This window comes from Elephas maximus, chromosome 8 (genome assembly GCF_024166365.1).
Source record: "Elephas maximus indicus isolate mEleMax1 chromosome 8, mEleMax1 primary haplotype, whole genome shotgun sequence".
NCBI lineage: Eukaryota > Metazoa > Chordata > Mammalia > Proboscidea > Elephantidae > Elephas > Elephas maximus.
Window position 1 is genome coordinate 99,631,425 of NC_064826.1, and position 24,486 is coordinate 99,655,910.

Below are 24,486 nucleotides of genomic sequence, written 5' to 3' on the forward strand. Positions count from 1 at the left end.
CTCTCTGCCTTTCCTTTTACACTCCAGGTTCCCCATGCCCATTCATTTGTCCAGGTTTCCTGTCCCTTCCTGCCTTCTGCTCTTTGCTTTTGGGCAGATGTTGCCCATTTGGTTTCATATACTTGATTGAACTAAAAAGCATGTCCCTCATGTGTGTTATTGTTTTATAAGCCTGTCGAATCTTTGGCTGAAAGGTAGACTTCAGGAGTGGCTTCAGTTCTGAGTTAGCAGGGTGTCCGTATAGTCTTGGGGGTTCCACCAGTCTCTGTCAGACTAGTAAGCCTGTTTTTGTGAATTCAAATTTTGTTCTACATTTTTCTCTCGCTTTGTCCGGAACTCTGTATTGTGATCCCTGCCAGACTGATTGGTGGTGGTAGCTGGGCACCATCTAGCTCTTCTGGGTTCATGTGACCTATTAGTGCTTTGGACTGATATTTTCCTTGTGTCTTCGGTTTTCTTCATTCTCCTTTGCTCCGAACCAACAGGTATATTTTGGATGGCCACTCGCAAGCTTTTAAGACCCCAGATGCTACTCACCAAAATAGGATGTAGAATATTTTGTTTACGAAGTATGTTACGCCAGTTGACCTAGATGTCCCCCGAGATCAGTTTATAATCTGTCCTTGCGTAATGGAAAGTTGAAACTCCACTCATACAGATATTGAACTGGATGGATCATGGGTATGAATCTAAGGCTTTGAATCAAAATCCAAATGAAAACTCACCAGTGTCTACCTACTCATCTTTTTACTTATTGACTAAAACCTCTTGTGAATTTTTGTCCTGTACACAAATATAACTACACTTTGATTCTAAGTAGAAAACCTTTGGTAGTTGAAATGCTGTAATAAGATACAGAGCTATCAGTGGACAAAAACTCACTAGACGTTAGGGATTTACATTTCCAATCGCCAAACTTTTCATTATCCAGACTCATGTCAAGAAAATGAAATTCTTCTGTTTTTTCCTAGAGGAACAATACAATATTGTTATAATCAAACCAGATGCTGTGTTTAGTGGAAAAGCCCAAGAAATTATAGAACAAGTAAGTAATATTTTCTAACAATAGCTTAAATTAATTGCAAAATTCCAGGTGCCATTGAGTCCATTTCCACTCATGGTGACCTCATATGTGTCAGAGTAGAACTGGCCGATTTTTCGGAAGTAGGTGACCAGGCCTTACTTAAAGACTACCAAGCTTTTAGTTAGTAGCTGGTAATGCTAACCATTCGCACCATCCAAAAACAAAAACAAACATTCCTGTGAAGTAAATTCTGACTCGTAGTGACCCTATAGGACACAGTAGAACTGCCCCACAAGGTTTCCAAGGTGGATTCAAACCACTGAACTTTTTGTTAGCAGCCAAGCTCTTAACCACTGCACTACCAGGTGACGCTTAATTGTCAATCTGTAGACAAGTCTATCATTTAGAGTAAAATAGAATATAATGAACTGCTGGTGTTAAGTAACTCTAAAGTTTTTGAATTTTTTTTTTTCTGAACAAAAGACTCCATTTACTCATGCATCCTTGTTTAAATAACCCTGCTCTACCACTACTAGATAGGAGCCCTCGTGGCACAGTGGTTAAGAGCTGTGGTGAGCTATGGCTGCTAACAATAAAGGAGGGCAATTTGAATCCACTAGCCACTCCTTGGAAACCCTCTGAGGCAGTTCTACTCTGTCCTATAGGGTTGCTATAAGTTGGAATTGATTTGATGGCAATGGGTTTGTTTTTTCTTTGGTACTAGTATTACATATAAATTGTAAAAGTTATATTTTTATATTGAATTGTATTAAATATATTTTATGTTTAATTATTAACAATGCAATCTTGTTAATAGCTCTTGTTAGCTTGGGTTCTTCTCTGTATGTTGTCACCAACGTGTCGTCCTTGTAGATACATGATAGTTTAAGGGAGCATTTAATGTTTCTCCATAGAGCCAAAATAAATCCAATTTTTTTTAGAGAAAGATTTTATTCTAAGCCAGAGGTCAGCAAACAGTTTCTGTAAAGGGCTAGATAGTAACTATTTTCAACTTTGCAGGGCATAATGGCTTTGTTGCAACTACTCAACTCCAGCATAGCATCAAGAAAGTGGCCACTGATAATATGTAAATGAACGGGCATGGCTATGTTCCAAGAAAACTTTATTTACAAAGACAGGTGGTAGGCTGGATTTGGCCTGTGGAAGGGTTGTGTATCTCTTGATGAACATCCTATCAGGCATTCATTCTTTAGCTGTAGCTGTATTTACATTGATTAAGCTGCAATAAAACACCTGATCAAAATTCTGACAGCCTTCTTTACAGAAATAGCAAAACCAGTTGTCATCTTTATATGGAATAGCAAGTGGCCCCAAATATTTAAATAAATTTTGAAGGAGAAGAACAAAATAGAGAACTCACACTTTCTGATCTCAAAACATATTTTACAGCTACAGTAATCAAATAGCCTGGTAATGGTGTAATAATAGACACATAGATTAATGGAACAGATCGAGAGTTCATAAATAAACCCACACACCTATGGTCAACTGATTTTTGACAAGGGTGCTAAGTCCATTCAATGGGGAAAGAAGAGTCTTTTCAATAAATGATGCTGGGAAAATTGGATTTCTACATGCAGAAAAATGAAACAGGATCCATGCCTCACACCCTATATAAAAACAAATTCAAAATGGGTTAAGGACCTAAATGTGAAAAATAAAACCATAACACTCTTAGAAGAAAATGCAGGGGCAAGGCTATCAGGCCTAGCTTCTAACAATGGATTATCTGATATGATAACAAAAGCATGAACAGCAAAAGACAGAATAAATAAATGAAACCTCATAAAAATTAAATACTTTTGTTCTTCAAAAGACTTTACCAAAAGAGTGAAAAGACAAGCTACCCATTGGGAGAATATCTCCAGAAACCATATATCTGTTTACAACCTAGTAACCTGTGTGTGTGTGTGTGTGTGTGTGTGTGTGTGTGTAAAACTTCAACAACTTAACAACAAAAAGGCAAATAACCCAATCAAAAAATGGGCAAAGGACTTGTGGAGACATTTCACCAAAAAGGGTATTCAAATAGCCAACAAACACATGAAAAGATGCTCAACATCTTTAGCCATCAAAAATATGCAAATCAAAATGACAATGAAATATTGTTTTACAGCCACTAGAATGGCTAAGGTAAAAAAAAATGTTGATGAGGATGTGAGGACATTGAAACATTTATCCATTGCTGGTGGAAATGCAAAATGGTACATAACCCTTGGAGAAAATAGTATGGTGGTTCCTCAAAAAAACTAAAAATAGAACTACCGTATGATCCGATAGCTCTTCTAGGAATATACCAACGGGACTTGAAAGCAGTGATGGGAACTGAGATACGTACACCCTTGTTCATCGCAACAGTATTCACAATAGCCAAAAGCTGAAAACAACCTAAATTCCCATCAGCAGATGAATGGATTAACAAAATGTGGTACAAACATGCAATGGAATACTACTTAGTCAGAAAGAGAAATGAAGTCCTGATACATGCTACAATATCGATGGAGCTGGAAGACATTATGCTTAGTGAAAAAAGTCAATCACAAAAGGACAAATATTGTAAAATTATATAAAAAGAGAAAAACAGGCAAATGCATAGAGACCAAAGTATATTAGTGGTTACCAGGGGTAGGAGGAAGGGGAACAGTTGTGGTTATTGCTTTTGGAGCACTGAGTTTCAATTGGCATTGATGGTAAATTAGCACTGATTAAGTGTAAGGGTTACACAGCCTATTAATGTAATTGATGTCAATAAGGTGTACACCTGTGAATAGTTATATTGAATTGGCAAAAGTTGTGTGATAGATATATTCACAACAACAAAAGCGCAGCTGCTGAGATTTCTTATGTACAACCAAATCCCTCATGGGATTTGGTTTCTTGGTTTGGAGGTTTGGGGTCATGTTTTCATGGGACATCCCAGTTAATTGACCTAATATCATGTTTAGTGCTTCCATTCTACATCCTAGTTTGTTTTGTAGTGTCTGGGGTCTTAAAAGCTTGTAAGCAGCCATCCAAGTCACAACGATTGGTCTTTATTCACTTAGAGCAACAGAGGAAAAAAGAAGAGTCAGGAATAGGAGGAAGAAATGGAATTTGTTGCTAATTGTCTCCATGAGGAAACCCTGGTGGCGTAGTGGTTAAGTGCTACAGTTGCTAACCAAAGGGTCGGCAGCTCAAATCCGCCAGGCGCTCCTTGGAAACTCTATGGGGCAGTTCTATTCTGTCTTATAGGGTCGCTATGAGTTGGAATCAATTTGACGGCACTGGGTTTTTTTTTTTTTGTCTCCATGAACAATTGCCTCCTTTGCCACGAGACCAGAAGAACTGGATGGTGCCTGGCTACCATTACTGATCGTTTTGATCAAAGATTCTATAGAAGAATCCTGATCAAAAGGGGGAAAATGCAGAAGCAAATTTCAAATTTTCACGGAATCTAGACTTTCTGGAGTCATTGAAACTGGTTGAACCCCAAAAGCATTGCCCTGAGGTAACCTTTAAACATTGAACCAAGAATATCCCCTGAAATCTTCTTTAGTTTAGCTTAATTAATAAAGACTGTCTGCCTTGAGCTTTGTGCTTTTTTAAAGAACTATCTATAAAGGATCAAATTGACAACAGCAACTTGAAAGATTAGTTAGGAAATTTAGGGAGCAGTGTATTCATGTTAATAGGGGAGGAACAATTTGGAAAAGGAGGGTAAGAATGGTTGCACAACTTGAAGAATGCAATGAGTGTCACTGAATAGTATATGTAGAAAATGTTGGATTGGTATGTATTCTGCTGTGTATATTCTCAACAACAATAAAAAAAGACAGTAATTTTTTTTTTTTTTGAGAAAGTAAAAAAAAACCTATAATAAAATAGATGGTACAGAGGTCATGGGACACACATATTTTCCTCCAATTATGTGTTGATTTCATCAATATGACTCTATAAAGGTAGCCTTACTTTCCATTTTCTATCGTTTGTCAAAGGAGTGCACCAAACTGTACCTCACTCCCCCATAAATCGGTTATATTTTATAACACCTTTCAAAAATAATATCATATACCAATGGTTTACTGTTCCTTATTAGAGTATGTTTTAATAGCCATGATGGTGAAGGTTCTCAAAATATATAGTTCTTTTAGTTAATACAATGCTGTTAATCATCAATTCATCCTAATTTTTTTGCTTCAGAGTAATAAATATTTTTGAGATGTAATGAATATCTACTAAAGACCTTACTTTTCTGAATTGTAGTAAAAGGCAACATAACAGATAAAATAAGGAATGTGGAATATTTTGAACAAAAAGGAAATGAACACAGGCATTTTTCAACTACTGTAAAGGAGGAGTTACTGAGTTTCAGTATTACTTAGATTTTATTTACTGTTTTCAGGCACTAACTAACTTAACAAAGACATGATTTGAGTTTTAAACTTTGTTCGAAAGGAACGTTTTTTAGGAGATTATTCACACAGATGTAACTAATGATCTGTAACACCAAAAAGCCATTGGAACCAGTACAGTGTTTGTTTTCATACTAGATGCAGAATGTAGCTGGTGCTGGATGCTCGCAAATCAAATTAAGCTCATATTGATGGTATCATTTAATGCAATTATTGAGTTGCTTCGAACCCAGTTTCTGTTCGTATTTAATTGCTTAGTATCTCATTTGCCTTGTTATATTTCCATCCAAACTTCCATTTGTTACATTTTATTATTCTTGAGGGACATGCACATGGAATTTTGGCATTATATTAAATTTTCATTCAAATAAGTAAAAAAAAAGTTAACATTGAGTTGATTTCAACTCATGGCAACCCCATGTGTTTCAGAGTAGAACTGCATTCCATACGGTTTTCAATGGCTACAAGCTTTTGGAAGTGGATTGCCAAGGTGCCTCTGGGTGGATTTCAACAGCCGACCTTTTAGTTAGATGAGTGCTTAACATTTGTATCATACAGGGACTCCTAAAATAAGTAAAAAAAAAAAGCATGATTAAATCTTAAATCCTGCCTTCCTAATAATTTATATGTATATGTTTGTGTGTGTGTGTGTGCTTTAATAACATGTGTGCTGTAACTTTAACAAATTCTAGAATATATGCTATAAAAAATAGCTTTAGCAAATTGGAAACCCTGGTGGTGTAGTGATTAAGAGCTACGGCTACTAACCCAAAGGTCAGCAGTTCAAATCCACCAGGTGCTCCTTGGAAACCCTATGTGGCAGTTATACTCTGTCCTATAGTGTTGACTTTGGTTTGGTTTTTTGGTTTAACAAATTAAGGACTAAAAGAAATTTAAAACAATTTTGAAAATAGCGACTAAAAAGTGCTTTCAAATTTATGTCTTTAGGAACTATTTAGAATGCTATGTCTTTCCTTGGAATTCAGTTAGTTTGTATATATTCAAAGGCAGTCCACTTAAATAACAGAAATATGCCGAATCTCTGGTACAAGCCTTGACAACCCAGATATCTGGAGGGAGTGAAAAGGGCCCTCTTTGTTTATATATTTTTAGCAGCTTGAAACCTATAGATCCTGCTGAGGTCTTTACACAAAACACATTCAAATCTGGGTGGTTTGTTAAGCCCAGGAAATAAATGTCCTTGACTTGTCTTACATGTGGTCCCACAACACTTCTGGATCTGACCTTACTCTCCAATGGAAGATTACAAAGGCAGGATTTGTCATAGAAGCAGAAGATAAGAGAAGGCTCACTGAAGAAAATGTTAGGGACTTCTATAGTCAAATGGCAGACCAGGTAAGAAAGTTTAAAAAAAAAACAAATCAAACTTTTTTTTTTTAATACAATGGGTTACCATAAGCTTTTTGGATTCTCATTATAGAAACTCAGTAAGTGTGACCAAACAAGTAAGTTCCAGATGTCCTTGTTAGTGTCAATATCATGGTGATGCCAGTGATGGCAGCTATGGGGAAATCCCCAGGAGAAATAGTGGTGGCTGAGCACAACTGGATGGCCTGATTCTGTTGTGTGTGTGTGTGTGTGTATGTGTGTGTGTGAAGACCTCTTTATTTCATGATCTCCAAGACTCTCTGTATCAACATTCTAGAAGTGAATATCCAGTCCTTTCCTATACATTCTTACCCTGGGTTGAAGTTTCCTTGTCATAAACTACAGAGGATTACTTTACCCTGTCTCTACCTAAAGGTCTTTCTCTCAAACTATTTCTTTAATTCTCCTTCACCTGGATTATATAATAAAGGCAGTGCTGTGTACTGGAAAGTGCACTGGCTTGGAAATCAGGAAACCTTGTTTCTAGAACTACACTGCTCAGTATGGTAGGCACTACATACATATGGTTATTTGAATTTAAATGAATTAAAATTAGATAAAATTAAAAATTCAGTGTCTCGATTGCACAAACCACATTCAAGTGCTCTATAGCTACCTGTGGCTACTGTGTTGTACAGTAAGGAAGAACATATCCATCGTATCAGAAAGCTCTATTGGACAGCGCTTTCTAGAACTAGCTGCATAACTCAGTCTCTCTGGACCCCAGCTTCTACACATGTAAAGGAAGAGGGCTGGATCAGCTGCATCAGCATCACCGGGGAACTTTTTAGAAAATTGAATGCCTGAGCCCCACCCAAAATCCCAAATCAGACTCTGGGGCTGGGCTTTAGCAATCTGTTTTAGTAAGCCCTCCAGATGATTTGGATACACGCTAAAGTTTGAGAACCATGTTATTAGTCTGTCTTTAAGATCAATCCCTGCTCTCAGTGAACATCTATCCTTCAAAGATTTGTTTATTAACAGGGAGTTTATAAGGATAACATTCTCTTACCCAATGATCACAAAGGGGTACATTTCACTTGACTTGGTTAGTGCTGCCATTTTAGTTCATCCAGTTGAGAAACCTGAATAAACAGCTTTTAATTTTATTTTGTAGCCTGACTTTGAAGATTTTGTCTCATTTATGACAACTGGCATAAGCTACATTCTAGTTATCTCACAAGGAAATCAACAACAGGCTCCCTTTGAAGAACATGAATCTGAACCAGAGACCCAATCTGAAGAACCGTCTGAAGACCACCCCGAGGTCGAAGATGAGGGCACATCTGCAGAGATGAAGAAGAAACAAGACAGGTAGCTCAAGACCAGAAAATTTAATATTTACAATGTGTTATTAAATAATGAAATGTAATGTCCAAATATCTCAAGATCTAAGTCAAAGCATTTTTATGATGAAGTCTCAAGTATTTCTTCTAGTCAACTGAGTAATATTGTATATTCAGCAAGCCTGGGATTGCCCTGAAAGTTTATATCAAGAGAATTAGAGAGGAAAGAATTTTCCCTGCTTGTATTTATAAAGTTAGGCACATCAGTCTAGCATCGTAGCCTGGAGCTGGAGGGGTAGTTTGGGACTCTTCATAATCCTTCCCAATCCAGTCTCCACTTCCATGTCCCCATCCCACTTCCACCTTCCTTGTATCCTAAAGACATGAAGCATAGTTTGCTGCTTGACTTAGGGCAGTTAGTAGTTATAAAATGCTGAGAACAAAATGGTTATATATTTTTGTTAATGAGCTTTTAAAATTATATTTGAAAATGAGCATAAGTAACATGCACATGTTGGCTTTATGTGTTGCCATTTGTGCCTTTTATTTCCCTGAAGACTCAGGATATCCAAAGAATTCGACACACAGTTAGAGCTGTGACTGTAATAAAGGTGGGTGAATAGGAACGTAGTTAAAGTCACTGAGTCTTGCGACTTCAGAGGATGTGTCTCCTCCTGCTTGGTAGCCAATTGCCACTGCGTTTTCTGGTTGTGAATCTCCAGAACTTTCTTTGTTGCCTTATTAATGAATTGTAGTGGTTTGTCTTGAGTAGCTCTATCTACTGGTTCCTGGAGCTGTCATATTTTTCTAGGTAGTGAGAAGGCCCCAAATAACATTAATTCTAAGTTTTAAACAGGATAAAACCAGTTCAAACTCAGGATGACCCCATGTGTGTCACAGTAGAATTGTGATCCATAGGGTTTTCAGTGACTAATTTTTTTAAAGTAGATGGTCAGGCCTTTTTTTTTTTTGGAGGCTCTTTTGAGTGGATTCAAACCTCCAACCATGTTAATCATTTGCACCACCCAGGGGAGAGACTCATAAAGAAAATCAGCTTCTGACAAAGGGCTTTGTAAACAGCACTAGTTATTTTCAGGGTTTTGAGGGGAAAATTATAATAAGCGGACAGGAGAAAGGTTTGGGTGAGAGCGTTGGGTTTAAAAACGTGTCGAATTTCATACCAGAATTTATGAGCCATTAAAAGAAAAAACTGTTCTATGAAACACTCATTAATGCAACCGGTAAAAGCGAAGTTGCCATCCCATTGGTGCTATATTTCAGGTAAAAAGTCCCCACTGGATCCAACTTTGAAGCTATTGTCCCCACTTTTTCAAAACCCATATAATGACAGGAACAATTTAGACATTTTAATTGGAAACATGGTGGTGGAATGAGATGTGGAAGTCTTGTTTTGACAAAGTCTGTAGTATTTTCTTCCTAAACTTAAAAACCAAAAAACCAAGCCCATTGCCAATGAGTCTATTCCAAATCATAGCAACCCTATAGGATGAGTAAAACTGCCCCATAGGATTTCCAAGGCTGTAGTCTACCACATCTTTCTCCTGTGAAGCTGCTGGTGGGTTCAAACCACCAACTCACCCACCTTTCAGTTAGCAGCCATGCACTTTATCCACTGCACCACCAGGGCTGCTACTTCCTAAACTTAGAGATTCAGTTTTTTCCTCGGCCCATGTTTATCCTGAGCAATAGCCACAAGAGGGCAGCATGGAATGGTGCTAGTATCCAAACCCACTGCTGTTGAGTAGATTCAGACTCAGCAACCCTATAGGACAGAGTAGAACTGCCCCATAGAGTTTCCAAGGAGCGCCTGGTGGATTTGAACTGCCGACCTTTTGGTTAGCAGGCATAGCACTTAACCACTATGCCACCAGGGTTTCTCAAAAACCAAACCCACTGCGTCAAGTTGAATTCGACATACAGGGACCTTATAGGACAGAGTAGAGCTGCCCCCATAAGATTTCCAAGGCTATAAATCATTATGGAAGCAGAGTAACACATCTTTCTGCTGTGGAGTGGCTGGTAGGTTTGAACCACCAACCTTTTGGTTAACAGCCAAGCACTTTACCCTCTGTGCCACCAGGGCCCCTGGTGCTAGTATAGAGCTGGAATTTTACATCTCTTTTCTGGAGGCCAGGCTCAACAAGTGCCATCCACATCCACCTGACGTACTTTAAGTAGACCTAGAACCTGAAAAATTAGAGGGCAGAAACTCTCAAGATTAATTTACACATTTGTTTACTTCTACTTTTTATTGCCACCCTCTTCCCGCATCTCAGAGCATCCTCTCTCTCCTCTTTGGGGCTTGGCAGGTGAGCTGAAATGGTTGTTCAAACCAGAGCAAGTAGACTGGGGGTACTAGGTGGTCCCGTCCATAAACATGAAGGGGTCTCTGGGTGGTACAAACAGTTAAGCGCTCAGCTGCTAACCAAAAGATTGATGGATGGAACCCACTCAGAAACATCTCAGAAGAAAGACCTGGCAGTCTATTTCTGGAAGATCATAGCCATTGAAAACCCTACGGAGCACAATTCTACTCTGAATTGTTTTTGTCAGACTCAGCAGCAACTGTTTCCATGAACATGAGCCCCACGTCTTTGTCAGGTTGGTTATCCCTGCACAGACAAATGCTTGAAGTTTGTGAACCTGCATCGCCTGGAGGAAAGTTTCTCCATGACAGAAGTGGCCAACCTGTTCTGCTCTATTTAGGTCCTCAACAAAAGATACAGAAAAAATGCTGTGGTACTTTTTCCACTGAGGGCTTGGTGTGTGCCTCGAGGAAAGATCTGAGCCCAGGAGATCAGAACCTGGAGACAGACCACAGACCCTGGGAAGAGCTAACACAGACTTGTGATGTCCAAAAGGAAGGGTGATATTGGACTTCGCTGGGTTCCTGACCCCTGAAATGCCAAGATGGAGCCGAGTGGAATTACCGAATTCATTGTCCTTGAAACCCAGCACTCTGGGCTTTTTCCACTTGTTCCTGCAGGGAATGACAGCCTTCTGGCTTCTACAGCACAGCGCATAGCCTAGAGGCCACTTTGCCTTCTATCTACAGGAGTTCCACCACTTAGTACTCTTAATAAACAGAGCTAGGTTAGTGAGCCAACAAAGGAAAACAACTACCTACTTAAGGGAGCCTAGCAGCCAGAGAAAGACCTACACAGCAATCAAAACACATGTCCAGTGAACGAGAACTGATAAAAGAGACAGACAAATCCTAAATGATAATAATAATACTTGAAATACAAGTACAGGACAGACTAAAAAAAATTGCTTTTAATTTGAATTATAAAAATCATAATTTGACCTAGAAATTCAGAGGAGAATTAGAGGGTCTGATAGTCATTTGAGACTTGGAAAATCAGATGCAGGAATAGCTCGAAGTACAGAACAAAAAATGAGGTAGAAATCACAAGAGCATCAGTAAGCAATCTAGAGAATATATCTGGGAGAATGAATGTGCTAATGAGGGAAAGTCTATACTGAGAAAAAGAGTGAAGGTGGTGAAGCTATAATTCGGCAAATAACAGAAAAAAAAATTTCCCTGAAATAAAGAAGAAAAAAAAAAAGATATGAGTCTGTTGACTGAAAGAGTTTATAGTGGTCTAGCCTGGGCTGATACAAAAAACACAGATTTGGGCAAATCCTGGGATAAAACCCTAAACATGAAGGATAAATATAAACTTACAAAAGAGGAGACAAAAAGGAAAGGGAGAACAAGTGTAGTGTTAAAGACTGAAATAGAGTACCAGGATGCAATTTATAATTGGAATATATGTGTCTGGTTATGAGAGCAGGTAAAAGATGTTAAACATTAGTTCTGTGCACAGGTGTAGTACAACTTCCACATTAATGGGGTTAGGGGTAGGGCAAGAAAGGAATAGCAACTTGATCGGATCAGGAAAAGAATAAAGAAGAAGCCACAATGTCAAATAAATAGATGTATAAAGTAATGTGGAAGGAAGAAAATCAAATGTATGGCTGTATACTAAATATTAAAAGATTTCATTCTGTCATAAATCTAATCTAGAGATTACCAGATTATGTTAAAAAAAAAAAAAACTGAACTCACTAAAACCATCATAGTAATAACTGATTTAGATAAGAATCCTCAAGGGGCACTAAAACCAGGTATAAAAATATTTACACTATTTCAAATAATGTTCCCACAGATTGGACTGGACTATAAGACAGAAAATGACACTGGTGAGGAGTGAGCTTCTTGGCTCAAGTAGACACATGAGACTCTGTGGGCAGCTCCTGTCTGGAGGCGAGATGAGAAGGCAAAGGGGGACAGGAGCTGGTTGAACAGTCACAGGGAATACAGGGTGGAGTGGAGGAGTGTGCCGTCTCCTTGGGGGAGCACAGCTAGGAGAACATAGCAAGATGTGTATAGGTTTTTGTATGAGAGACTGACTTGATTTGTAAACTTTCACTTAAAGTATAATAAATAAATAATAATAATAATGTCCCCACAGGTAACTTATTATTTAAGTGGAGAAAATGGTAGCTTTTCAGTGGAGAAAATTGGAAGATACTACATTAACCACATCAATATCACCAATATTGGGAAAAACAGACATTGTACACTTCCTATCACGATGTACCAAGCAGGACACATCACTATGGAGTATTCCTGCCAACAGTTCATCCATTGGGTACATCCAAAATGAGGAACGCTACAAAACATCTGGCCTAGACTCTTAAAGATACCAGTATCATGAAAGACAAAAAACAACTGACACACTGTTAGGCATTAAAGGAGGCTAAGGAGACAGGACAACTAAATGCAATGCATGAACCTGGATTAAGAAAAAAAAAAAAAAAAAAGACTGCTATAAAGGAGAGTATTGGGAAATTGGTAAAATTTGAATATGGATGGTTTATGAAACAATAATTTATATCAATGTAAAATTTCCTGAAACATTTGAGGGTAAATGGCTAAGATGTTTGCAACTTACCCTCAAATGTTTTCTCCCCTCAACAAGCATACACACACACACACACACACACACACACAAACATGTAGAAAGAGAGAGAAAACAGATCCGGCAAAATGTTAACAGTTGTTGAATCTAGATCAGTGGTATAATTGGGAGTTCATTGCCCTTGTCTTGCAATTTTTGGTAAATTGTAAAATTTTTAAAAACAAAAAGTTTTAAAAAACTGCACTCATCTATGTTGTTTGCAAGAAACACAGAAAGAGAAATAAAAATAAAGGTATGGCAGAAAACAAGTAGCCAGGGAAGATAAAAGTATTTGAATTGAATGGTAAAAGCTCTAAACTTGATAAAGAAGGATGCAATGTAAAAGTCAGTATTTATGAAAAAGATACAGTAATAAGAAGACTTATCTCCAACCAATGTAACAGCTAAATACATAAAGGAAAACAGTATTCAAAAAATAAGGAGAAATGGGAAAAAAATACCATTGTTGTGAGAGAGCTCAGTACATCTGCTAACACACAGAAATAAGCCAGGATATACAGTAATGAAAAATATATACTCCATAAACTACATATAGTAAATGACCTATGATATATGATATCCAAATATATTCATATATACAATCTCAAATCCCCAAAATAAAAATTAAAAAATTGACACTTTTTATCTCCATGGAATAGCCACAAAAAAATTGGTGATGTCTTTGTTCACAAAGAAAACCTTAACAAAAGATTTCTTAAAAATTAAGATACTACCACTCACATTTTTGTCTATGCAAAGGCATTCGACTGTGTGGATCATAACAAACTACGGATAACACTGAAAAAAATGGGAATTCCAGAACACTTAGTTGTGCTCATGAGGAACCTTTACTTAGATCAAGAGGCAGTTGTTCAGACAGAACAAGGGGATAGTAATTGGTTTAAAGTCAGGAAAGGTGTGCGTCAGGGTTGTATTCTTTCACCATACCTATTTAATCTGTATGCTGGACAAATAATACGAGAAGCTGGACTACATGAAGAAGAAGGAGGCATCAGGATTGGAGGAAGACTCATTGACAACCTGCGTTATGCAGATGGCACAACCTTGCTTGCTGAAAGTGAAGAGGACTTGAAGCACTTACTAATGAAGCTCAAAGACCACAGCCTTCAGTATGGATTGCACCTCAACATAAAGAAAACAAAAATCCTCACAACTGGACCAATGAGCAACATCATGAGAAACGGAGAAAAGATTGAAGTTGTCAAGGATTTCATTTTACTTGGATCCACAATCAACAGCCATGGAAGCAGCAGTCAAGAAATCAAAAGGCGCTTTGCGTTGGGCAAATCTGCTGCAAAGGACCTCTTCAAAGCGTTGAAGAGCAAAGATGTCACCCTGAAGACTAAGGTGCGCCCGACCCAAGCCATGGTGTTTTCAATCACATCATATGCATGTGAAAGCAGGACAATGAGTAAGGAAGACCGAAGAAGAGTTGACGCCTTTGAATTGTGGTGTTGGCGAAGAATATTGAATATACCATGGACTGCCAAAAGAACGAACAAATCAGTCTTGGAAGAACTGCGGCCAGAATGCTCCTTAGAGGCAAGGATGGCGAGACTGCGTCTTATATACTTTGGAATGTTGTCAAGAGGGATCAGTCCCTGGAGAAGGACATCATGCTTGGCAGAGTACAGGTTCAGCGGAAAAGAGGAAGACCCTCAATGAGGTGGATTGACACAGTGGCTGCGACAATGAGCTCAAGCATAACAACGATTGTAAGGATGGTGCAGGACCGGGCAGTGTTTCGTTCCGTTGTGCATAGGGTCGCTATGAGTCGGAACTGACTCGATGGCACCTAACAACAACAACAACAACTACTCATATTTACTGAGCATATTCCAATAAAATTGGAAATAAATAATAAAAAAGACCCAAAAGGTCTTAGCCATTTGAAAATAGGAAATGAGCTTGTGCTCCAAAAAACCTTTGGTTCAAAGACAAAACTGAAAGGAAAAATAGAAACTATTTGTAAAGCTCTACAAAGAGGAAATATACATATTTTATTTTAAATAAAACATTTTATCTTCAAGTCTGTTTATCCTTGAAGATAGTCAGAAATAGAGGATATCATATCACTGATTCTTATTTGGTGTGGTTCAATAAAAAGAGTTGAATTAAATGCCATATTCTTGGACATGACAGACATATACAACTTGCCTTTACTTGAAATTCAATGTTTACTTGTTTTTTTAAACCCCCACTTATTTGTTAATATATTTTTTAAGTCTTCTTTATTTGCATGTTTATTAAACTTCAGTTTATAATAATCTTAAATTGTATTTTGGATTTTGACAGTTTAGAAGAATACCTGGAAAGACAACATGTATCTCAGTTTTGTGATGTTGAAGATGATTCAATTAATGTCAGCAAGTTCGTTGATATCTTCTTCCCTGAATTTAAAAAAATGAAAAGCATGAAATTGGAAAAGATCCTAGCGTTGATTAGACCAGACCTCTTTAAAGAAAATAAAAGTAAGTAAGAAAATATACATCGATCATTTTGTAGATGGAATCATTGCTAGTATAAATAAATGACATTATTTTAAAATTGAAGGCAAAGACCTGAAATAAGAAGTTTAGTTAATGTTAATTTGCTAATTTCTTATAAAAATGAATATAACATTTTTTCAGTTAAAGAGTTTACAAAGCATTTTCTAACCTGTGACTCTGTTAGAGTAGATATTAACGTTGGAGGAATTATTTCATAAGACTAAAAATTGGAATCTTTCAAGTCTGAAATTCCTCAGTTCAAAGCTTTGTCCAACCACTCACTGATAGTGTGACTTGAACAAGGTAATTTACCAAGTCTATTTCTTTTTTACTTTTTTATTTCTTCAGATACAAGGAGAAACATAAGTGCCAGTGTAGATAATAAGCACTAGTTGTTTTTGACCATAGATTTGGCACATAGCAGAGTGAATATGGCAGCATAAGAACACAACTCATTAATTAACATCATCATTCTTTGTTATACCTAATCCCGAGAAATACAGTTGACACAGCATTTGTATGTTGACCTTGTATTCTGTGACTTGCTAAACTCACTCATTAGTTCTAGGACTTTTTTGTTGTTGTTGCTTTTAATTGTGGTAAACACTTGCCATTTTAACATTTTTGTGTGTGTGTGTACAATTCAGTGACATTAATTATGTTCATCTTGTGATACAACCATCATCACTATTGGTTTCCAGATTTTCCACCACCCTGTCATCCTCTTCTGAGCCTGTTCCTATTGGGCTTCTACCAGAACTATTCTGGTCAAGACCACCAATACCTTTCAGATTGCCAAATCCACCTTGTAAGTGGTCAGTCCTTTCTTCTCAGCTCTTAGTAGTATTCAGCACAGTTTCTGCATCCATATTGGTCACCTTAGGTTGGATTGTCATTGACATCCTAATTCCCATTCCTGGGAAGCAAACATACTCTAGCCATTTTTCTAAGCAGAGCAAACCCACCCCCTATCAGGTTCCAATGATCTCCCCTTATACCCTTAAAAATTTTTCCCCAAACAAATACAGTTTTCTCCTGTGGAGAATTTTGGTGGTAGCTGTTAATATAATATTTCTACTATATACACATGGAGCCCTGGTGGCGCAGTGGTTAAGAGCTGGGCTGCTAACCAAAAGGTTGGCAGTTCAAATTCACCAGCCTGCTCCTTGGAAACCCCATGGAGCAGTTCTACTTTGTCCTAATGTTTTTCTTTTTTGGACTTTGTGCACAAATCTCACTGATGCTTAAGGATGACATGTTGTTGTTGTTAGGTGACGACAAGTCAGTTATGTCTCATGGCGACCCTATGTACAACAGAATGAAACACTGCCTGGTCCTGAGCCATCCTCACAATCATTGCTATGTTTGAGCCCATTGTTGCAGCCACCATGTCAGTCCATCTTGTCAAGGGTCTTCCTCTTTTTCACAGACCCTCTGCCTTACCAAGCATGTTGTCCTTTTCTGGGGACTGGTCCCTCCTGATCACATGTCTTGCCATCCTCGCTTCCAAGGAGCACTCTGGCAGTACTTCTTCCAAGACAGACTTGTTTGTTCTTCTGGCAGTCCATGGTATATTCAATATTCTTCACCAACGCCATAATTCAAAAGCATCAATTTTTCTTTGGTCATCCTTATTCATTGCTCAGCTTTTGCATGCATAAGTGGCAATTGAAAATATCCTGGCTTTGGACAGGTGCACCTTAGTCCTGAAAGTGATATCTTTGCTTTTTTAACACTTCAAAGAGGTCTTTTGCAACAGATTTGCCCAATGCAAATACGTCTTTTGATCTCTTGACTGCTGCTTCCATGGGTGTTAATTGTGGATCCAAGTAAAATGAAATCCTTGAGACCTTTGGTCTTTTTCCGTTCATCATGTTGTAGTTTATTGGTCCATTTGTGAGGATTTTTGTTTTCTTTATGTTAAGGTGTAATCCATACAGAAGGCTGTGGTCTTTGATCTTTATCAGTAAGTGCTTCAAGTTCTCTTTGCTCTCAGCAAGCAAGGTTGTGTCATCTGCCTATTGCAGGCTGTTACTGAGTCTTCTACCGATCCTGATGCCACATTTTTCTTCATATTGTCCAGCTTCTTGGATTATTTGCTCAGCATACAGATTAAGTATGGTAAAAGGATACAGCCCTGATGCACACCTTTTCTGGTTTTAAACCACCCAACATCTCCTTGTTCTGTTCAAATGACTGCCTCTTGGTCTATGTACAGGCCCAACATGAACATGAGTATAAGTAAGTGTTCTGAATTCCCATTCTTTGAAATGTCCATAATTTGTTATAATCCACACAGTCGAATGCCTTTTCATAGTCAGTAAATCACAGGTTAACATCTTTCTGGGTATAAAAGATTGAATTGTGTCCTCCCCACCCCCAAGATATGTGTTAACTTGGTTAGGCCATATGTGGTTGTCCTCCATTTTGTGATTTTTCCTATGTGTTATAAATCATAATCTCTGCCTGTGGTTAAAGAGGATTAGGGTGGAATGTAACACCCTTGCACAGGCCACATCCCTGATCCAATGTAAAGGGAGTTTCCCTGGGGTGTAGTAGCCTGCACCACCTTTTATCTTACAAGAGATGAAAGGGAAGCAAGCAGAGAGTTGGGGACCTCCAAGAAAACAGTGCCGGGAGCAGAGCATAACCTTTGGACCTGAGGTTCCTGGCTGAGATGCTCCCAGACCAAGGGAAGATTGATGACAAGGACCTTCCTCCAGAGCCGTCAGAGAGAGAAAGCCTTCCCGTGGAGCTGATGAACTGAATTTGGACTTGTAGCCTACTAGACAGTGTGAGAATAAACTTCTCTTTGTTAAAGCCATCCGTTTGTGGTATTTCTGTTATAGCAGCACTAGATGACTAAGACATTGCTATTCTCTGCTTTCAGCCAAGACCCATCTGACATCAGCCATGATATACTTCATTCCATGTCCTTTTCTGAATCTGGCTAGATTTTTTGGCAGTTCCCTGTTGATGTACTGGTGCATCTGTCTTTGAATTATCTTCAGTAAAATTTTACTCGTATGTGATATTAATGATATTGTTTGATAATTTCCACATTCTGTTAGATCACCTTTCTTTGGAATGGGCACAAATATGAATTTCTTCCAGTCAGTTGGCCAGGTAGCTGTCATCCAAATTTCCTAGCATAGATGAGTGAGCACCTCCAGTGCTGCATCCACTTGTTGAAACATCTCAATTGGTATTCCATCAGTTCCTGGAGCTTTGTATTTAGGCAATGCCTTTGGTATAGCTTGGGCTTCTTCCTTCAATACCATTGGTTCTTGATAATATGCTACCTCCTGAAGTTGTTTAATGTCAACCAGTTCTTTCTGGTACAGTGTCTCTGTGTATTCTTTCCAACTTCTTTTGATGCTTCCTGCATTGTTCAATATTTTGCCCATAAAAACCAAACCAAACCCGTTGACATCGAGGCAATTCCAACTCATAACAATCCTATAGGACAGAAAAGAACCACCCATAGGGTTTCCAAAGAGCAGCTGGTGGATTCAAACTGCCCACCTTTTGATTAGTAGGCATAGGTCTTAACCACTTTGCCACCGGGCTCCATTTTGCCCATAATCAAAAACCAAACTAAACTCGTTGCTGTCGAGTCGATTCTGACTCATAGGGACCCTATAGGACAGCGTAGAACTGCCCCGTAGAGTTTCCAAGGAGCACCTGGTGGATTCGAACTACACCGCCAGGGTTAGGAGCCCATCAGTATTGCAACTTGAGGCTTGAATTTTTTCTTCAGTTCTTTCAGCTTGAGAAATGCCGAGTGTGTTCTTCTCTTTTGGTTTCCTAACTCCAGGTCTTTGCACATTTCATTGTTATACCTTGCTTTGTCTTCTCAGGCCGCTCTTTGCAATCATCTGCTCAGCTCTTTTACTTCATCATTTCTTCTATTCCCTTTAGCTACTCTGCGTTCAAGAGCAAGTTGCAGAGTCTCTTCTGACATCCATTTTGGTCTTTTCTTTCCTTCCTGTCTTTTTAATGACCTTTTGGTTTCTTCAGGTATGATATCCTTGATGTCATCCCACAACTCATCTAGTCTTCAGTCATTAGTGTTCAATTCATCAACTCTATTCCTGATGGTCTGCAAACTCAGGTGGACTATACTCAAGGTAGTATTTCGGCTTTTGTGGATTTGCTTTAATTTTCTTCAGCTTCAACATGAACTTGTGTATGTGCAATTGATGATCTCTTCTGCAGTCGGCCCCTGGCCTTGTGCTGACTGAGGATAACTGAGCTTCTCCAACATCTCTTTCCACTGATGTAGTCAATTTGATTCCCATGTATTCCTTCCAGTGAGGTCCATGTGTATAGTTGAAATTTATGTTGTTGAAAAAGTTATTTGCAGTGAATAAGTCATTGGTCTTGCAAAATTCTATCATGCAATATTTGGCTGCATTTCTATCACCAAGGCCATATTTTCCATCTACTAAGCCTTCGTTTTTTGTTCCCAACTTTTGCATTCCAGTTACTAGTAATTATCAGTGCATCTTGATTGCATGTTTGATCAATTTCAGACAGCAGAAGTTGGTAAAAAATCTTCAGTTTCTCATCTTTGACATTAGTGATTGGTGTGTAAACTTGAATAATGGTTGTATTAACTGGTTTTCCTTGTAGACGTATGGATATTATCTTATCACTGACAATGTTGTACTTCAGGATCAATCTTGAATGTTTTTTTTTTTTGCAATGAATGTGATGTTGTTCCTCTTCAATTTGTCATTCCCAGCATGTCACCCAGTCCATTTCATCTCACTAATGCCTAGGATATTGATCTTTATGTGTTGTATTTCATTTTTGACAACTTCTAATTTCCCTAGATTCATATTTTGTACATTCCACGTTTCGATTATTAATGGATATTTGTAGCTGTTTCTTCTCATTTTGAGTCATGCCACCTTGGCAAATGAAGGTCCTGAACGCTTGACTCCATCCACGTCATTAAGGTCCACTCTCCTTTGAGGAGGCAGCTCTTCCCCAGTTGTGTTTCAAGTGCCTACCAACCCAAGGGGCTCATTTTTTCTGCACTACATCAGACAATGTTGTGCTGCTATTCATACGGTTTTCACTGGCCAATATTTTTAGACATAGATTGCCATGTCCTCCTTCCTAGTCCATCTTAGCCTGGAAGCTCCACTGAAACCTGTCCACCATTGGTGACCCTGCTGGTATTCGAAATACAGGTGGCATAGTTTCCAGAATCACAGCAATATGTAGGCCACCACAGTATGACAGACATGTGGTGGAAGATGACATAAAGGTATTAATTAAAGAGAGGGAAAGCAAAATTTGGAACTGGTTATTCAATATCACTCTTCTGTTGATCCATTGCTTGACTCTGGCCTCATTTTTTATTATTTCAGCTTTACATGTTTACATGTGTTTGACATCTGGTAGTTAGTGGTAATTCACTGCTTTTTTTTTAACTAGTTTTTTGGCTGTTATTGGCATTTTATTGTTCTGAATCACTTCCTGAAATTCCAAAGCAAAGTCCACATGGACTGATTAATTTGGGGAAAATTAATATCTTCATCATATTCTCATATATTTATTCAAATACGATAGTTTCTCATATTATCTTATTTTTTAGTTAAATGAACTAATATGCACAAAGCTCTTTGTTTTTTGCCTAATATGATATGCACTCAATAAATGTCAGTTGTTTGCAGTTGTTGCTGTTTAAACCAAACCAAATCTGTTGCAGTCAAGTCTATTCTGACTCATACCAACCCTATAGGACAGAGTAGAGCTGCCCCATAGAGTTTTCAAGGAGCAGCTGGTGGATTTGAACTGCCAACATTTTATTGGTTAGTAGCCTTAGCTCTTAACTACTGCTCCACCAGAGCTCCTGTTGCTGTTTAATGCCCAGATATTTCTTTTTAGGGTTATTCTTAGTTTTTTTGTTTTTTATGGTGAATGTAATCTTTTCTCCCCTTCATTTCATTTTCTATATAAAAAAGATAGTGATTTCTGTATACTTTTTCTTACTGACCACTTTATTGAGTTACAAATTTAATTCTAAATATTTCACCTTTTAAAAATTGACTCTAGAATTTTCCAAACAGCTTATGTTCAAACATAATTTTATTATCTTTCCGGATTGCTTAGAACTTTCAGAAAAATGTTAATATAACTTCCAGAAAAATGTTAAATAATTATTATTGAAACATCTTGCCTTATTTTTTTTTTTCCCCTGACTACTTTTTTTTACTGTTGAGGTCTGTAGTCTTTTTAATTATGATGTTGGTTTTTGACTTTGGAAAACCTTTTTAAACATCTGTAGGCAATATCTTTCTATTCCTACTTTGCTATAAAGTGATGCAAAAAGATTTTGAATGGAATCCAATTTTTTGTTTGTTTTTTTGTTTTACTGAGAACATAAGATATTCTTTGTCCTTTGACTTATTGATGAAATGAGATTTTCTAAGGTTCAACCTTCCTTGGGTTCCTAGAATAAATTTAAATAAGTTATGGTATATACCATGGTATTGCAGTTTATTCAGTAATATTTATTTTAGTTAAAATATTGTTCTTCATTCTTTCCCAGATATTGTTTTAGGATTATTCTAACTTTCCTTTGTGTTAAACACAGTGGGAGAATTTTACATATCATAGAAACTATTTATAACTTAATAAGATTTACTAATGAAAGTACCCAGTTGATTTCCCATTTGGGGGAGATAGTTAAGATTTTTAAATTTTTTCCATGGTTATTTATCTGTTTCTGGTTTTACAAATTCTTCCTTGGTTAGTTTTGGCAATTATACTTCCCTTGAAATTCATCCATCTCTTGACTTTCAAATATACCAAAAACTCATTGCCATCAAATTGATTCTGACTAATGGTGACCCCATGTGTTAGAGTTAAGATCTTTTTTAAAAAAAAGCAATTTGTTTTTCTTTCATAATTTCTTATTTTGGTTTTTATCTATGTTAATTCATTTGCATTCATTTTTATATCTTAGGTCTCTATTTTTGTTCCTTTCCTAACTTCTTGATTTGAATTTTTATCCACTTATTTTAATTTTTTATTGCTTGTTAATTGAAACATTCTTATGAGTATGACTTTGGCTTTAGCTCATAATTTTCAGTATTCATTATTCTACCCGGAAATTGTTTTAACTTAATCTGAGAATCTTTTGCTATTAGTAAGGAATTTTAGCTCATATAATTTTATTATTACAGCTGTTTTATTACTTATTTTGTCTGCTCTTTCGTTGTAATCTTTGTTTATTTTGCCGTAAGGACTAAGTATTTCTTGCTTTTATCTTTTCTACTATTTTGCAAGATGAATATCATGTTTTTAGTTCTACTTATGATTGTTTTTACTTTTTTAAAAGTAAGTTTAAACTCATACTTGATTATTTTTCAAAATCAAGAATGAATCATTCATTTGAGTTTAGCTGATTTTTTTTTAATTTCTCTCCCGATGCTCAAACCCACCTTATTCCAATTTCTTATGTTTTTAACTGGTTTAATGTTGTTTGAGGGTTTAGTAGACGGATAGCTTTTAAGTTCCTTTTTCAATACATCTTAATATGATAATGTTTAGAAATTTATATTTTGTTTGCAATCAGATTTACAACAGATGCATTTAGAATTTTCTTTATACTAACTGGTTTTCATGCTTTCCAGAGTCCTAAAAAGATCTACTAATTTTTACTTTTTAATTACATAATTGTATTTTATCTTTTGGTTATCTGGAGATATTTAAGCATATATTTTTAAACACATGTACCAAGTTGCTTGTTTTTTTTTTTGCCCTTGTATATCAAAGCATGTCTTTCTATTTTCTTTATATATGTGAAAGAAGACTTGTGTGGCAATACAAGTTGTTATATTAGCCTCTAACCCTCAAACCTATAGCCTTTGGTATGCAGACTTTTGATCTTTTGTATTGTAGAAGAAAAGTCTGCCATCAGCCTGGTTTTTGTACATTTGCAGATAATTTCATCTTTTGTTGTTGCTGTTTTATTTTGTTTGTTTCACTTAGATACTTACAGCCATTTTTCCCTTTGCTTTTTGCACAGATTTTTTTCAAGATCATGTAGAAACATAAGAATGAACTGATTTTTTACAGGTATTTTATTATTAACACTTTATGAAACAGTTTGTCTACAGTTGATGGACAAGTTATTCCATGAAACGTCCTTACAATGACTAAAGGCCTTTGTGTAGAACTAGAAACTCCCTGTGTCAGCATACCTGTCGCTGAATACATGCATTAGGTGGCATCACTGAAGTGTTTGAGATGATGATCAAAAATCTTCATGGATTTCATGTTTTTTTTTTTCTATAAGATAAATAATAAATAAAATGTTTATTGTTTTATCTGTCATAACGTTTGAAATGGAACTTAATTCTCTATTTGTGAGGTCAAGGAAACTCATTACCATCTTGCAAGCAATGGTACTCCCAAGTGCTTTGATACAGTATTCCAAGTTGGATATTGAGGACCCTGTATTTGCCTACCAGTGTTTATAATTCTTTGGTGATCACCTGACTGACTGAGAAAATGCAAAATAGGAAAGGCATTTTCAAGGACAATCAATCCACCCCCTCCAGCACTACTTCAATTAAAAAAAAAATAAAGTTGGCACTGGGTTGATTTTAACTTATGGCTACCCCAGGTGTGTCAGAGTGGAACTGTGCTCCAGAACTTTCAGTGGCTAATTTTTCAGAAGTAGATTGCCAGGCCTTTTTTCTGAGGTGCCTCTGGGTGGACTCAAACTTCCAATCTTCAGTTAGCAGCTGAGCATGCCGACCATTTTCACTACCCAGGGACTCCCTGTTGCAATTATGCTAGCCTTTGTTGGTTCACATGAACTGAATTTTATGCAGATTTACCTTCTCTGAATAT

The 24,486-nt window shown here is 37.2% G+C and overlaps 1 protein-coding gene across 1 annotated transcript in view; it reads left to right on the forward strand.

The window, feature by feature from the left end:
- Positions 1 to 24,486, forward strand: part of NME8 (NME/NM23 family member 8) — a 65,666-nt gene that overhangs the window by 21,733 nt on the left and 19,447 nt on the right. Inside the window, exons 7-10 of the mRNA XM_049894511.1 lie at positions 972 to 1,045; positions 6,700 to 6,792; positions 7,943 to 8,139; positions 15,416 to 15,591. Coding sequence (XP_049750468.1) covers positions 972 to 1,045; positions 6,700 to 6,792; positions 7,943 to 8,139; positions 15,416 to 15,591 — 540 coding nt within the window. The remainder of the gene's footprint in view (positions 1 to 971; positions 1,046 to 6,699; positions 6,793 to 7,942; positions 8,140 to 15,415; positions 15,592 to 24,486) is intronic.